The sequence below is a fragment of the Neopsephotus bourkii genome, unplaced genomic scaffold, assembly GCF_033783945.1.
Source record: "Neopsephotus bourkii isolate Nb327-2 ecotype Australia unplaced genomic scaffold, CSIRO-AGI_Nbou_v1 NB_1825, whole genome shotgun sequence".
Taxonomy (NCBI): domain Eukaryota; kingdom Metazoa; phylum Chordata; class Aves; order Psittaciformes; family Psittacidae; genus Neopsephotus; species Neopsephotus bourkii.
This window is the reverse complement of record NW_026902298.1, coordinates 12877345-12895146: the sequence shown is the minus strand read 5'-3', so window position 1 is coordinate 12895146 and position 17802 is coordinate 12877345. Positions and strand designations below refer to the sequence as shown.

At 41.0% G+C, this 17802-nt stretch overlaps 1 protein-coding gene across 1 annotated transcript in view; it reads left to right on the top strand.

The window, feature by feature from the left end:
* LOC133207050 (cytosolic phospholipase A2 epsilon-like) overlaps positions 1-17802 on the top strand; it is a 33755-nt gene that overhangs the window by 136 nt on the left and 15817 nt on the right. The window contains exons 2-8 of the mRNA XM_061343583.1: positions 1213-1299; positions 9940-10012; positions 13896-14032; positions 14527-14658; positions 15816-15856; positions 16947-16989; positions 17398-17455. Of these exons, the coding sequence (XP_061199567.1) occupies positions 1213-1299; positions 9940-10012; positions 13896-14032; positions 14527-14658; positions 15816-15856; positions 16947-16989; positions 17398-17455 (571 nt within the window). The remainder of the gene's footprint in view (positions 1-1212; positions 1300-9939; positions 10013-13895; positions 14033-14526; positions 14659-15815; positions 15857-16946; positions 16990-17397; positions 17456-17802) is intronic.

Below are 17802 nucleotides of genomic sequence, written 5' to 3'. Positions count from 1 at the left end.
ATTTGATAGAAAACAAAATCCCACTTTGTGAGAGTGTTTCTATACAAGCTACTGTACAAACTTACTGTCTGATGGGACCAAGCAGCAATATTTCTGCCTGAAGGAATTTAAAGTGAGATGTTCTCTTTGTTGCTATCAGTGGCAAAAGTCCTCCTTACTCCACCAGAGCCAAAGTTCTTAGCTTCATAGGCAAAATAAGAGAAGTTAGCATAGCAAGGAAACAGAAAAATAAGAGAAAGTGATAAAGATCAACAGGGAAGAAAATAATTTTTAGGGGACTGAATTGTTGGCCTGAATCCACAAGTACAGTTAAAAAAAAAAAAAATCTGTTTCTTTCCATAATTAAATGTTACTTTTATTAAAAACTTAATGTTTTTGTGTCAATAGCAAAATGACATGTATTAATATGACAACCCCATTTTTGTTATTGAAAAAGGGATAAGGATAGGATAGAGAATAGGGATAGGAAACTTAGTTTTATTTCCACATTCCCTTTTTTTTTCTGAATTTTGCATTTTGCTTTGTGTTCCCTGTGTTATTTCAAGATTTACATGTAATTTTGCCTGCAGTATGTTATACGTTGTTCTGTGTGCTTTTTCACTGGGCAAAGGTGCATGGCTTTAGGGAGTGCTCTAGAAACAGAACACTTTCAACATGTCTTTTAGGAACCGTTCTTTAATTGTGTTTTCCTATGAAGTGTATCGAAAGGGGGCACCCTACATTGTAGAAGTATTTTGGAACTTCGGTTTCCTGAAAAAAATTGAAAAGTTAGATTTAAAATTTTGCAATTGCAATGTGTTTCATGCTCTGGGTTCAAACCCGGATAAGAGATTCTGGGACTTTTTTATATTGAGATTTAATACTCCTGAGAGCAGGAGCAAATTGCCAAAAGATCCTATTCAAAACAAAAAGCAAACCTTTATTCACAGAATAAATGCAGGGGCACCTTTTGGGTATCTCACAGCTGAAATGACTCTTCCTTCACTGAATGGTTGAAAGGGTACCCGTGATATGGATTGTGGACCTGCATGTGCCAAACCACACGGTGGTTTGTTCATGATGCAGAGCACAGTAACAGAGCTGGGTGTAACCAGCAGCTGTTCTATTTAGGGTTTCAGCATAACTTACTGCAAGTAGGAATTAATTATCTACCCTGATAATGATGCTGTTGTTGTTTTAATGTTAGCATTTATTATTTCTTTCTTTCTTCAGGATAAAGGCTCCGACATCAATTCTTTGAGAGATGGTGGACAGCAAGGAGATGAAGGAAGTACTGCACAGGACAATGGTGATTTCAAGGTATTATGAACAAGAGAATTTTGAACCTGATGTAGTTTAACCCTCGTCAGAAACTAAGCACCATGCAGCTGCTCACTTTCTCCCCCCGGTGAGATAGTAGACTAAAAGTGCAAAAACTCATGAGTTGAGACAAAGAAAGTGTAATAGGTAAAGCAAAAACCACCCATGCAAGCAAATGGTCATTTGGGGTCAGCTGTCCAGGCTATCCCCTCCCAGGTCTCGTGCACCCCCAGCCTACTTGCTGCAGGGTTGTGTGAGAGGCAGAAAAGGCCTTGACTCTGTGTGGGCACTGGCAACAATAAAACATCCCTGTGTTAACAACGCCGTTTTCAGCACAAATCAAAAACGTTACCCCATCCTTGCTACTATGAAGAAAATTATCTCAGCCAAAACCAGCACACAATCAAAGAGGGAGTGATGGTTTTGCTTTGCTCAAGAGAGGAGAAGGCTCAGGTAGATAAGTAATGATGGCAGCAGTTTAAGTGCTACACCCTTAAGTTTATTCTTAGGATCATTTTATTCCACCTTTATGACTTTCAGAATTGTTTGTTGTATTTCTCTGTTACGTTTTATTAGGAACTGGTTTAATCCCTTGCTTACTTCAAAAAGAAATCCATTGGTGAGCTTTCTGTTCCACAGTATTTTTTGTGACTGGAAGGCCGAAAGTAATAGTGATGCTTGTCCTGCTGTAATGGCTTTGGCAGTACAGCATCTATTCTAACAGTTTAGGGTGGGTGTGTGCCCTGGAGTACTGAACCCTGATTTTTCACCACTTTTGTGCTCCATCAGAAAATAAACCTGTAATGATGGATTTTGTAAAAGGAGTGATGCTTGAACATTTTAAAGCTATTTCTTGTGTTCGAAGATCAGTCATGGGCTTACTTTTTGTTAGAAATCACTGATTTTGGTAGGCATTGTCATTTGGCTGTTTTGCTATCTGTGCAGTAAGTACAGGCACTGTTTCCTACCTGTCAGGATTAAAGAAGTTTAAATGTGACTCACATAACAGTGTTGTCCCAAGAAGTATCTCCTGCTGAGGCAGATAATTCTATGAATATTTGCATTATTTGTGTTACCTATACAGACCTGTTAGACAAAATGAAGCTGAAAAGGAGCGTTATCTGCAAGTTCAAGTAATACTGTAAACAGGGAGACAGGTGAGCTTTGTGATAACCTAGTTACCAGGTATTCCTGGTACAATTTAGGCACTGAGAAATTAAAAGAAATTCTCATTCACATTTACAGTATTATTTCTACATTTTCACATACACTTTTCGAAGTTTATCTTTTGTGTTTGTACAGTATTAGAATTTTTATATTGAAAAAATTCATTGGCATTGTAAGATTATATTGTATTTTCTCCGGATATATTCTATCAGGCTTTGGTCTCTGTGACATTTCCTCTTGCAAATATTTAGCTTAACATGTCTGGTATCTCCAGCCTGTGGCGGTACAAGAATTCTGGACCATGTGTGGGATGAAGAATTTTGTAAAAATTTTGGTAAAAACAGGCCAAAACCCAGTGAACTGATCAGTTTTTGGTATCCTGTCTGCTCCTTACAAGGGGTAAGGAACACCAAATCATGACAAGAGAAAGCAAAAAGATTCAGACTCCTGAGTTGTTCTTGCATCTGGTTGCATAGGCACTGTTCTAATTTCTGTGATCAGAACATCATTCTAGCCCATGCACTTGCGTGATTATGACTTGATTACTGCAGCATATCATGTGTTTATGTGAAGGATGCATAGATGCTTTCATCTTCTGCTCAGTTTTTCTCAAAGGTAAATTTTTCACCACTGAAACTACCAGAAGCCTTAAATATGGGGGTCTTTGCCTGCTAAGAGGGATCATCTCTTAGAAAGGTACCACAGTATATCCCAGGTACTACCTGTGCCTTTACGCCAACATGCTGATTTTTATCTGCATTTAGAAATCTGTGTTATTCAGGACTTGGCTGGTATTTTTCCCCATTTTAAAGTATTAGGCAGAGCCAGCTCTGGTATTTCAGACCTCAGTGCTTATATTAACATATTTAAGGACTGCAGCAAATCTCATACAATAATTACTGTGAGGGAAAGGGAGGGGGAAAACGGATGCATAGTTCTGAATTCAGCATTAGCCATTTCTTAACAAGCGTAAGATGCCTCATACCTCAGGTCAAGTGGTTTCTTATTTCCCTGCCTGGCAAGGGCTCCTTGTTCTTGCAGGGCTTGTGCAGCTAGAAGAACAGCAGCCTTTTAACAGAAGAGGGGCAGGCAAGTTAAATTCTCACCCTTGTGTAAAGCAGGAGTCCTGGGTTCTGCTGGGTTTTGGAAGCTGGAAGCAGCTCCTGAGATCATGGGAGCAGTGGGATGCTGCCACAGTGCATGGAGAGGTTAGGAAGAGGTTGCAGCTGCTGCCTCTGGCCCAGATTGGACTCTGTCACATGAACCAAGAGCAGAGGCAAGCAGGAGGTCTGGGTCCCCCCTGGTGCCAGTTATGGGGTCCCTGTATCTCATAAGGGCCCAATGCGGGAGCAGCTCCAACCCAGGCTGCAACAGCAGCAATGGGAAAGGCAGGAGGAAACCACTCCTGAGCCACATCCAGCCTCATGGTGTTTGCAGGAGCATGGCACCAGCAGCAGCTCTGCTTGCTGCAGAAGCTGTTCTGAGCCCAGGTCTTCCCCTGTCACCCTGTGAGTTGTGGTATGCGGATGCCCAAAAACCAGACTGCTGAAATGATGCTCTCCAGCGCGCCTCCCACTTCAAAATGAAATTTGCTGTCCTCTGTTCAAAGGAGGCTTCTTCCCATAAGCTCATAACTTTGAAACATGGTTTGTCTTCTCCATATTTGACATCAAAATGTAAAACTGAGGTAGACCTTTAGATTTCCTTGAGAACCAGTAGCTGGAAATAGAGACTTTTCAGAGGATGATGCATGTCCTTCGATAATGACTAGCTTAGGATGAGACTCCAGAAATGCCTAGCAGCTGTCAGATGAAAACACCTATTTTACAGCTATCTGAAATTAGGTATGATGAATCTCAACCCTCAGATGGTTAATGATCAGATTCTTTCTCTCATATCTCTTCTGTTGTTTTAAGGCAAAGCAGTATAAAAGGGCTCTGTCTTCTCATGCATAGACTATCCAATTCCCCTAGCTGCAGTTCTACACATGGAAATAATTTTGAACATGAAATTAGGTGTTTTATGTTTTCAAATGCACTTACTTTTCAAAATCAGAAAAATTCCAGTTGTTAAACATCTGGAAACACTAAAAGATGGCGGACAGTGTTAATGGTACGAAAAAGGCCATGCAATTAGCCAGAGTTATCAGTCAAATAATACACCTCTGCAGAAGCTGGGATTCTTGTGTACTGAGAGTATCCATGTTGTGTTGATTAATGCTTGAAATTCTGCTTTTTGTAAACATGTTTCAAGCACAGTGTCGTGTACAGCCTTATTCCTCAGAAGTGTTCAGAGTACCATAATGGATATATGTATGAGGAGGGAATGATCTGAAGGACACAACTCTTGTGGCCTTTGCACATAGCTGTCAGGCTTCTGTGGACACAGTTAAATTTTCCCTGCTGAAACCAGAGTTACTGTGGCCATATGCTTGAAAGGAATGTTTCCATCCAGCTGCGGAGTTTTGAATTTACTGATACTCAACCAAGACTTCTGCTAATTCTGGTGAAAAAGCAGTCTGATTAGAAGTTATGTTACCAATAAAACCTGTGAAACATATGGTTTGTGAAAAGCAGCCCATGGTCCTCAGCACCCACCATGCCCCGTGTAGCTCCTCAGCCCTTGGCGGAGGTGCCACAGCCCCAAGGGCCTGGAGAAGGCAGAGGAAGAAAGCAATTAGAGTGGCTGCTTTTCCAGTGTGGAAAAGCATTTGTCAAGAATGAGGAAGAGCTTCAGGAATGTGGGTAGATGCAGCAGCCAACCGTGCTCAGCCCAAGCAGCATGCCACAGTGGGGTTCACTGGCCCATCCCACAGCAGTGGGAGATAGGCTTTACCAGCCTGAAGCATCTCAATTACAAGTGTAGAAGACCTGCAGATGCACATTCTCTGAGGAGTCCTGACTCTCAGACAGCTCAAGAAGGGCACGTCTTCAGATACCACCAGCTCTGGATACACCGTCAGCAGCAAAGCATTTTAGTTTGATTTGGTCCCTGGCTACCATCTAGTTAAATTGGCACCTGGAGATGAAGAAAGGAGTGCCCTGGCAATATCCTGTGAGTGATTTCATCACAGCAGAATGCTTTGCTAGGCCAGGAATGCTGGGAGACCTTAGTCAAGGCAGGGCAGTTGTCTTTGCCAGGAAGGGCTGCTGTGCCAGTAGATGACATGGAAATGGATAGAGGCATTATTACTGGGTGACTGCAGGAAAAATGTGCAGGTGGAGAGGAAGATCTTTTAATGGTTTTCGTAGATACCACAAATATTTTCAGGTTGGTCTGCAGAAATGGCCTTTTCAACCACTGAAAAAGTAAATTGGTTGTCCTCAAGGTATTTTTAAACCTTGCCTGGTCTTTGCAGGGTGGCTTGTGGGATAGCATGCAGTGTGGTTGCACTGAAATAGGTGACAGTACCAGCACACTGTGGCACATAATCTGTGCTTCCAAATAAAATTATTTCATACAACATGACAAAGGCCACCTTGTCACAAGACCACATGGAAGGCATTCTGCATTTCATGTAGAGAAGCAACAGCCAAGCATGTGCTTGGAGAACAACCGCTTTTTGGCAAAGATAGTTTTCATCACACACACTGAAGATGAGTTACAGGATCTCTGCATTACTTTCCTGTTAGTTTATGATTGCTTTCAATAAATAGCAATCTAAAAAGGGCAACAACTGGGACTTGGAATGTATTGGCTGCCCTTGGAGGTTCAAACGTAAGTTCTTCTCTCTGGATCAGTGATATTGGATGATTGCTCTTTGCTTTGGGAAGGCAGCTACAATATTCTGCTACCTGATTGAAAATTGATGGTAAAACAAAGAGCTTTCACTGAAAAACAAAATATGCATTGACCCAGCATTCATTTGACTGTACTGTTGTGGAATTGCAAAACTGGATTGGTCTTCAGTAGGCATGGTGGTGAATGTCCATACCATTGATATCACAGTCTGGGAAGATGATGCTAGCAGTAGCTCATTCTGGAAGTGTCTGTTAGATAAAGAAGCCTAGAGACTGAAGAGAGGTATTGAGAGAAAGGCAAGTAAAAAAAAGATTATGAAGAATATCCATCTTCTGGTCTCATGGGTTTTTGTCTCATTAAGGAGAACTGTCATTCTGGAGCTCCACAGCCACTTGGTATGTGACAGGATGTATTATACAGCTAAACTAGTGAAGTAATTTACAGCAGTGCTTCTCAATGTAGATGCATTCCATGCATACCTACATCTGAATATAAGCGTGACTTTAAAAAGAGTTGGGATAGACCTACGGAGGCACAAATCTGCCAGGAATGCAGCCAGACTGCATCATCAGAGCACTCACAACAGAGAAATTTCTGGTTTTGGATTCTTACTCACCCGGTTGGGAGAAAGTTGGAATCATTCACATGACAGAGGAATCCTTTACTTCCAACAACAAAGTAACTTGGTGCCAAGTATACCATGTTATTCTTTTTTATGGAATTGGTGTAAAATTGGAAGAAGAGAATATGAAGTCTGCTCTATGTTTTATGGAGCTGTTTGGAAAATCTCAGTAAAGCTTCATCTCCCTGGGAGTACAGAGACATTAGGATAATACACCCTTTTCATGCTTTGGCATCACACTGTGCTATGTTGCATGCAGCTGTCCTAAACACACGTGTACAGGAAGCACACATCAATATAATTTGGGAAACACTGAGCTGAAGGCAAGCTGACAGGTTGACAATCAGTGAAACAGCCACAGAATGACTACATCAGACTTGATTTTTATCAGAAGCAAAGCTACGATGTGACAGTGCTGAACAGTTGTTGTAGTATGTCCTTGTTAGCCCCAGGGCACAGCGCTGCTTGGGGTGTTCCACCACTCAAGGTTATGATGGGAATCCCTCCATATCTGGAATATGATGACATAACAGCAGCCCTTTTTTTGTTAAAGACATCATAGTAGTTTTTAAGTAATCAGAGTAACAGAACTTCTATCCTTTGTTTTATGCATGAATAGCTGCCAGTTTCTTTGTATAACTAGACCCTAGTACATCATGTTATGGTTGTCACAGTTGCTATTTAAATATATTTCTTTTGTTTAATATGTTACTGGAGATAATTAAAATAGCAAATCCTCCTGGGAGCAGTAGAATTAGCAAGGCCTGATCACTGGGTGATTTCTGCTTTCTCTATTGTCTTTTCTACTCCCACCAGCAGGTACCAGGGCTGCCAAGATGGGTAATGCTTGGATGCTGCCTCTTTCTCAGGTAACTGGCTGGTGGCATCTGCCTCTCCCCCATTGCAAGCGCAGGTTCTGATATCTGTTGCTTCTGTGAAGCTACTGATACATTTTTTATTGTGTCACTTCAGTAAGGCTTTTTGTGAAACCTGCATCTCTGAGAATTGATTTCCCCATGCCAGATGGGGAAATTTGGCTAACATATTAGAAAGTCATTACATGGCAACCAGGAGACAGGGGGTCAGATGCCAGAAACTGTAATAATCATTAAAAAAACCCAACCTGCTCTATTTCCTTAATGTCTCCTATCTAAGAATCTCAAACTGCTTTGCAAATATGGAATGGAATCCGTCGTTCCAACTCAAGCAATGCCATTTGCCTGAGGAAGCTTAGCTGAAGCTGATCCAGGAGCTGGCAGTGCCTTGCACAATCTCTAGAGATAAATGGTGGCAAGGATTGCCCTATGCTTATGGAGATCCTATTGAACAATGAGTTTCTGCCTTCTAGGGCATATGCTGAGGTGCCCAAGCTCATTCCTAACATGTGAATGTGGTGATCCACCTTTGTTAATTACCTGACAAGAAGGGTTAATTAACTGGGTGGAGAACTTCATTAATATGGCTATACTGTTTCTGAAATGTGAACCAGTGTCCTTGTGTGGGGTAGCTCTGAGGGCATACCCTCCATCAGTTGTTTGCAAATTTTGCAGCTTCTCTTAGGCTTTTTCTCCTTTAAGAATACTTGAAATAAAAGGTGGGTGGACTGCTGAGGATTAATTTCATGAAGAAATATTAAATCAACGAAGAAACCAAGGAATTCTTGATGCACGCACAGGAGGGGTGAAAGCACTAACCCTGTTTAAGATCTCAGCAAAAACATTTTAACACAACACTATGTCCTAGGAGAGAGAATAGAGGATTTTAAATGTACATCAAAAAAGTAATTTGTTGTGACAAAGGAGGCCTAATTGGCTTCCCATCTGAAAATAAGATCTTTTTGCTCTGTTATCTTAAAATAATTGGCAACATTGCACATATTGTTCCTCCAGCTTCTCTTTATCTGGCTTAACATCTATTTTGTCTACTTGTTTATAGACGTTCTAGGAAGTCTCTGAAGTGCTATAGAAATAGAAGGATGCTCCTAAATGAGAGGAAATCAGTTGATAAAAATAGCAGTTGTCAAAAACAATGATTTGGAGGGCCCTGCTCTAACCACTTATGCAGGTGGAAATGTTTCTAGGAGTGTGAGGAAATGACCGTGTGTCACAGCCACAGGAAATGCTGATTTATTTATTGGCTTTGTCAGAGCAGTCTTTTGCAGTTAGGTCTGAGCTGGAGACAGCTTTATGGAACGTGCCAGCAGGAAATCATCTTCCTTAGAAGAAGGAAATCACCTTATCCTCTGATAAAAACCAAAGAGGTCCTCATAGTCACGAAATCTGGGGAGATTTGTTTCACAGAAGCTTATGGCTGAGGCATTCAAAGGGACCAAAAGAGGTTAAGCACTTTCAATCTTAAGGGGGTTTTGGAGGAGGTTACTGAACTTCATTTTTCCCCAAAAGCAATCCATACCTATTTTTTTACTCCCTAAACCCTCTGGAAACAGTTCTCAGCCATTGGATTACCTCATCATTGTGATTTATAAAAGCTCAGATTATTGCTACTGGTTTTTCCTGTGCAACCGTAAAGAAAACCAGAGAAATCTATGGTTTTGAAGCAGAAGGCAAAACCGCCTCTCAGAGAGCAGTACTTCAGGTTTATCCCATGAGAGTCAGTGACAACAGGTATTCTCCATAGCACTCTTTTCAATGTGATAGGACCTCATGGTTGGTTGCTGAGGTGATTGACTGTAACTTTTAGTAAGACTGCTGGTATTTTGACAACTTCATCATGGAGTTCACCGGTGCATTTACTTTATCCAAGGGACTTACTTGTAGAGTAGAGCTGAATTCTGCAATTTCAGAGCAAGGGGTTTTGCAAGCATCTCACAGGCAGTGTCAGCTGACAAGGATTTATCCCTTTCTTTTCTGCTCTGATGAGCAATCTCAGAGTAGCACTGCAAATAGAGAGTGAAATCTGTGGAATGTTAAAACAAAACTTCCTTGATTGCAGAAGCTTATGTTGCAGGTTTTCATTGCAGAAATATTGTGAGATGGCTGACACAATTTTTACCAACTGTATTATTGCTTTGTAGCACTCTGTTAATTTGTGCATTTGATGCTTTTACCCACCAAAGGTTTATTCATACTCTGTTTTGTACCATTCTCCAGATAGAATCCTCTCCCTGCTACCTGCTGACCGTAAGGATCATCCGGATGAGAAATGTCCAGCGAGGGGACACCTGTAAGTATCTCCATTCTTAGTGGTAACTCAGGGTACAGACGAGTTTTCTTTTATAACTGTATAGCAAACTTTTCCAGGTGTTTCTGAATTAATCCATTGTTTATGTAAACTAACTGATATAAACCAGGTCAGTCCTTGCTGCTTGCTGGGAGGAGCAAATTTTTTCATCTCCCCCCAAAATTTTATTCTGGCACAGTTGAAATGGACAAGAAAAAGCTTTCTAAAATCATTGTGATTGGTAATGTCATTCTTAACTACCCTGAAAATACTGTCAAGAATGTGCTGACTGAGAGCTGGATGTCTTGTACCTTCCAGTGGTCATGCAGCAGCCTTGCAGTTGTGCAGGAATGTGAGTCACACAGCAGGAAAGTGGTGGGAAGTGAGCAAGCAGGAAAGGAAAACGCTGCTGTTTTGTTAAAGGACATGGACTTTCCACATGTGCAAAAAGCAGAGGCATGTGACACAAGATAGGCAAGTTAACTGTTTAGTTTGAATCAATATAGCTACGTGACCACCTGTGAAAAGATGCTGAAAGTAGCTCTAGGATGAATGTGGAATGGGAAATGGTGTAACCCTGCTGTTTCTCTTTATTCTCTTCTTTCACTGTGAGTGGCAGCAATAGTCAATATGGTCTCTTGCACAGGAAGAGCCAGGGAATATGTTCTGAAAGGTGACAGTTCTGGATTTACCATGCAATACCATTCCCATCTTACCCTGTGGTTGTCGCACATTTTCCTGGAAGGTGTATCAGAGGACTTTGCAGTGTCACACCTCTGAGTGGAGGATATAGTAACCATATCTTGGGTCCTATCATTGTGTTGCACTCTCTGCATCCACACTTCCCTCCCAGACCATGGCTGTGGCATGCATGTGGTGATGCAATCACACAAATGGGTTTCATCAAGGACTCATCACAGATCTCTGTGTCAGGCAGCAAGGCAAAATCACAAATAACTAGGTTGTAGAAAGAGATTGTGCAAACAGAACTGAGGCAATATTTTGCATTAAATACACAGCTGACTTGTTTTCCTACATCTACTCATATAATTAAGGATTGGTTGATATGTTTTGTATCTCAAAGTACAGTCGAGATACAAGATTGATGAATCACATCAGTACAATGGAGTACTTTGCTAGCCAAACAGCCAACACTCTTCAATCTCCAATGATAAACCTGAAGTCACGCAGTCTCCATAACTTTGCACAGTTACTTTTAAAACATTTTAAAATGAGTATCATTAGTTCTAAGATCACCAAACATGTTTGAATACCTATTTTTGCAGTTTCAAAATACTTCAGAGTGTTCTTAGCTGCATAGAATTTCCCAGATTAAGAAAAAAGGCGAAAAAAAGCAAAAAAAAAAAAGAAAGCAAAAAACAAAACAAAACCCCCAAACCAAAAACATCCCCACAACAAACAATAAACAAAACAAATGTCACACAAAATCAAATGGATGCTCATACAGTTCTCTGAGGAGGAGATATTCATTAGATCCTCTGCAAAAGTCTCTGACACTTGAGGAAAGAGTAACAAAATAAGCTGTAGAAAGGCACAGACTATGATGACAGATCTGGAACAGAGACCTCAGCCAGTTTTCATAGAACATGCTCTCCAGCCCTTTCACCAGCTCTATTCCCCTCCTCTGGATGTATCCAAGGACCTTCACATCGTTCTTAAACTGTGGAGCTTTTGATGCTGCTTATTGTTGATCTGTACCCATGAGAATGTTAAAGACCCAGGTATGTCTTCCAAACCCTAATGCAAAATGGGCATGGGTGTCAAGAAAGCGGAAGGCAAAGGGTTGTAGTATAGATATAGCAGCCCAAATGCCTGAAGTGAAGAGATATCCCTGGGACTCATGATTCTCAGAGTCCTGCCATGCCCTCTATTTGAGAGAAAGGGATGGTACTGGGGTAATTTCTGTTGCCACCTGTGAGCTTGAAGACAGAACAGCTCTTTTCCTTCCCTTTGGGGAAAGGAAAGCAAAGGAGAAGGAAAAGGAAAGGAAAGGAAAGGAAAGGAAAGGAAAGGAAAGGAAAGGAAAGGAAAGGAAAGGAAAGGAAAGGAAAGGAAAGGAAAGAGGAAAGGAAAGGAAAGGAAAGGAAAGGAAAGGAAAGGAAAGGAAAGGAAAGGAAAGGAAAGGAAAGGAAAGGAAAGGAAAGGAAAGGAAAGGAAAGGAAAGGAAAGGAAAGGAAAGGAAAGGAAAGGAAAGGAAAGGAAAGGAAAGGAAAGGAAAGGAAAGGAAAGGAAAGGAAAGGAAAGGAAAGGAAAATGGAGAAAGAAAGGAAAGGAAAAGGAAAGGAAAGGAAAGGGAAAAGGAAGAGAAAAAGGAAAAGGGTGAAATATCCTCTAAATTAACACAGCAAGAAAGTTTGGGGAAGGAGGATAAGAAATAAAGAGATAAGAGTGGTGAGAAGGTAGAAGTGAATTAAAACAGAAGATGTATTTCCAGACAAGGACAATTAAATGTGGGATAAGGCTGGGGCCGGCTGAATATTTTCCAGACAAATTTTTTCCATCAGAGGAGTATGGGATTTTGACTCTGCAGGAATGTGTTGATTTCTCCGCATTTAGTTTTAGGATAAATTCGACAGAATTAAAAATGTTTTTCTGTTTCTGCATTGTAATGTTGAAAGTTATAAACCCAATAATTATGGTGTCAGCTGATGTATTGCAATGCCCCATGCAATTTCTCAAGCAGTTCTTCATTCTGACTTGGACAGAAAAGCAGCAAGCATTTTTTGAGCAAATACAGTTTCAACATCATAAAATACAGCCTCCACCCAGTTTGAGACAGAGCCAGTGGCTGTAGGGTGACACCTGGCAAAGCCAGGTGGAGAAGGAGAGAAAAAGAGAAGACAAAAACAAGCTCCTGTTACAGGCAGGCGAGTTTTTGCCTTTCCCCACAAGTCAGTGTGCAAGCTCTTCTTCCCCCTATCTAACTGCAGAGTCCTTACCTGCTGCTGAAGGGTCCTTTGCATTTACTGCTGCTATCACTTGTCTCTCTTAAAAGTCTCATAACAAAGGGCATTGTTCTCAAAGTTAGTTACTTTTTGCACTGTGTGATAGTGGATCATTTTATTGTTAAGAACTAAGAGTTTCAAGTTGCTGAAGCATATTGCAGAACCTGCATGAAGAAATACTGCATTCCCCTGGCACAAATTACATCCCATTTTCAGCTGTAGTCAGTTGAGATGCACTTTAATTTCACTGCCTTTGAGAAATGGGATGGAATATCCTTCACTAACCTTGTCCTGGTAGACTTATGGAGAAAGACTTGGTCCCTCTCTTCCTGGAGGTGGCAATCAGTTCAGATACAATGTCTGATTCAAAGAGGTCCTTCTGGAGAAGCCTCTGCTGTCTCCTACAACAGGGGTAGTTCTGCAGCTGCTTTCACAAACCCCCACTTTCACAAATCCTCACTAAGAAAATCACTGAAGGCAAGAAGATGAAGGGAAGAGCTAGACACCTTTTGCAGGTGTTCTCAGAAGGTGGAGGAGGCTTTCAGGTCCTTATCATAGCGCTGAGGGTTAATATGTGTGTGTGTGTGCATGCATACATGAGCACAGGAAAGTATGTTTCTCGGGGAAACTGAAGAAATTGGCTCATTAGAAGAGGAAATCCTTATCCTCTTCTTTTATGTGCAACATCACAGTTGTCTGCAACTCATGCAAGGAAGAATAGAATCCACCTTGTTTTCCAAGTCATCTTGCGGTCTTTTTCCTTCTTAGAAGGCTATCTTGAAAAAAGGTACACTACCTCAGGCATTTCTGTCTTTAAATAACTCATACTTGCTGTTGGTATCATGCAGTAATCTTTCCAGTGTCACATACCACTGCTGATTTTACTACATAAACAACTGTTTGCCTTCTTTCCCTACCAGTAACCCAGGCTGATTGCTATGTATCACTGTGGCTGCCAACTGCAACGTGTGAAAAGTCTCGTACTAAAACTGTGAGAAACTCCAACAATCCAGTGTGGAATGAAACCTTCTACTTCAGGATCCAGAGTCAGGTCAAGGTAAGGAGCCAAAGTTGTCTGCTTGAAGCAGCCTGAAGATTTTGTGTATGGTGGATTCTATCTATGACCTGAACTGTGCCCAGGAACTGTTTCGGAGATGGCCCATGATAAGGGACTGTTCAAATTGTTTAACAGTAGAGACAACTGGGTTCCCATGCCTGTTCAACTGAGCTCTTTAGAAGGGCCAGAAACTGAGCTCAGTATTGGAGTTTTAGGGTAGCTAGAGACTCATACAAGTTAGTGCAAGATGGATACAGAATTTGGGAGTTAACTAAGCTATCATGAAGTATAGCCAATGTATTACTCACATTGCAGCAATTAAAATGAACTAGGGAAGAATGAATATTCAATTTACAATATGTTTGTCCAAAGGGGAATTATTCTTGATTTCTCCACTTTTCTCATCAAGCACATGCCCAATACCCCATCTTCCCTAGACTTACTGACATGCAGAATGTAGGTACTATAAAAAGCACTTCTTTCTCTTTTCCCAGAACGTGCTGGAGCTGACAGTGTATGATGAGGATTTTGTTACTCCAGATGACCATCTCCTCTGTGCCCTCTTTGACACTGCTAAACTTCCAATAGAAAGAACAGTGCTCCTGTATTTTAAGCCCAGCCCACAGGTGAGAGCAAAAAATAAAGCAACTAAGAAACTAGTGGAGAGTTATGCAACGTATTCAAAATCTTGGGGTTAGCCTTTTGAATCTGCCATGGATGACTTATCCTAGTAATGAATTTCTGCTCAAAATATAAACACAAAAAATGCGGTAAAAATCTGGATTTGACAGCCTGAGTGCCTCCTCCTAGTATTTTTATAAATTATAATAAAATATATTAAGGTCCTTTCCAACCCTAACTATTCTATGATTCTGTGATTCTATATGACTGAAACAGTGCAGGAGGTAGGGGAGGGATCTGACTGTGAGCTACCTCTGTGCAGCACCAAGGCTGCATAGCTGCTGCAGGGTGAATAATCTGTAAATATTTTTTCCATGTTAATTACATTCCATGTGATTAGACCTACTTTCATTTCATTATATCTACTTTCATCCCAGAGGCAAAGCTCTATGTATCCCAGGGCTGTCCTCTGCAGTGACACCTCAGCTAGAACTGAGCCTGATGACTTGTCTATGACAGTTGGTGCGCTTTTGGAGCTCTGGAAGACTGATTTACTCTGTTTCTTAGTTTCCTATCTATAAAATAAGAAGACTTTTGACTCCCTTTGAGATCTGTCTCCCTTTGAGATCAGTGAAATATCTTCCATGCACCTTCTTGATACCATAGGTCAATTGGTTTTGGTACCCAAACTAGGTCACCCACTAGCTCATATATATAGGCACTGGCTTACTAGGTTGCAAAACTGTAAGTGAATCACTATATAATGCCAATCTCTGTGTATTATGTTACAGTTATGGCTGGAAAGTACCTTTAGCTTCCAAACTAATAACAATGACAGTAAGTTAAAACAAGATACTGTCAGGAATAGTTGGGAGAAGAAGGTAGGATTCAGAAGACAAAGCAAGTTCCAGCAAGTTCAGCAGCACCTTCACACTAAGAGATAAAAGTACAGGTTGTTTTGATGATATCTTAGAGAAACAAATTGCTGAGGAAGGAATCATTAAACTATCTGGTTTGAGATGTTGTTTCAGACCTTCCAGTCTGAAATATTTATTACAGCCTGAGCACTGCAAACAATTACTTCAGTATTGTGTACCAGGGTTAAGAGAAGGGAGAAAGCATTATGTAGCTACTTCATCTGATTTCTTGGTTTTGCTTTCAGGCTACGGAGGAGCTAGAGGTTGAATTCAAATTGGAGGCTGCGTAAGTGATACACACATTATTTTTAAAAATGCAAAAAATCATTAAATGCTAAACCAAAGAAACAGCATTAGAAGTCACACATTGTGGGGTTTCTGTAAAAAAGTGTCAGGCTTCTCTTACATCACTACTGCATTCAAAGACACCCGGCTGATCTCTCCAGTGAGCTTGTTCTGCAGTTTAGTTGTTTCTGAAGGTGCACCTCCCAGCATTGTCTCTTCTATCCACAATGTCAAGTTTGTCAACTTGTGGACATTTCAGAAGACTTTCTGTGTGTGAGTGCGTGCATGTCTATCAATTTTTCCATGCCTCTTTTAGCTTATGCACTGGACAGACTCCTTATGTTGAGCCATCTTGGTTAGGTTTGCAGCGTATCTCTGACTCTTCAATTTTCCCTTACAGCACTGTTTTGGTTCTAGTAATTCTGTTCTCTTTATGCCTAACACACTGACAATGTGCAGAACTTTTTGTCCACCATTGTCATCCTGCCATCCATATGACTCAGTATTTTTGTCTCTGCTGCCATACGGTAACCAAAACATGGCAGAAATAAAGTGACCAGCCTAAGGTCAGCCCTAATTCTAGCCAAGAGCCAAGACCAGAATTCAAGTCACTCCACATCATCTCCTGACTTCACCTGGAAGATCTGGAAAGCTTTTTTCCCGTGTGTTTGATACCCACTGTTCTGTGCCCTCTTAATTGTATTTGCATACCAACATATAAATAGAACTGGGCTTCCCAAAAGGGTCATGCTGGCCTATAAGCATGTTACAGCTAAGTTACATGTACTTTACATGTTCTAGTAAGGGGAAGAACTTGACTGCCTAATCACAGATTCCAGTTTAGATGATCATGAGATTTCACTGCAAAAAGTAGCTATAATGCACATTGCTCAGCTTTGTAACAGAGGCAAGTCCCGTCAGAGCAGTGTTCAGTCCAAGCAAGCATGGAAAGGAGCTTGTTGCATACTTTCTGGGGTCCCTCTGGCTGTCGTTCTTCAGGGGGACAGGGGACAAAGGGAAACACCCTGGGCAAGGATGCGTGAGCATTTGTTTCATCTAAAAAAATGCATGTTTTTCATTTTGTTTCCCAGTTCTGGTCCTCATGAAACCATTGCTACCAATGGAGTGCTGGTGGTATGTGTCTTTTTCCCAAGAAATTCTCTCTAAGCATTTCCTTAATATTAATGGGAAAGGAAGGTGGGGGTTACAGAAGCCAGTAGATCAGTTCTTTCCCTTTTTGTCCCTCTTTCCTATGTATATGCTTTGAAACTGGGATATTTTATTGCCCTATTTGTTGATGATATCCCGTTATTTCCCATTTGTCCAAATTGTGTATCATTGTAGCTGGAGGATGCTCTACAACTTCCAAAGCTTTTCCTTTTTATTAGTGAGTGGCTATTGGGCAAAAGCCCAAAAAATGCCAGGGGATTATGCATTTTGGGTAATTAGACACATCCAAAAGCTGAGTGATTGACAGTTCTCAGTAACAAGGTTGGGCTGTGATGATCTTTCTCACAGATTCCTGCTCTCTGCCTTTTACAGTGTCGTGAACTATGCTGCTTGGAAGTTGAAGTGGCAGAGAAAATGCAGCAAAAATCAAGTAAGGTTATTGCTTTGTTATCTATTTACCAATAACTGCATGATTACAGATGAGATGATGCCTTTTTTTATATGATGTATTAGTGGAATAAATAGTATTTATAGCATTAAGTGCAGTTAACACCAGGTAGATACATTAGATTATTACAGACTTCAATGACTGTATCTCATACTCCCTTAGGTGTATGAAAACCTACAGGCATTAAAGTTGAAATCCTAGATCTATATAACAGCGAGAACATTGGGTTCCTTTTATGAAAATAGCATCTCCTTTGCTCTTTTCTCTTTGCTGCCAGTGCTCCCTTCAGAGCCCTTTCCACTAGACAAAGCTGTGATCCAAAATCTACA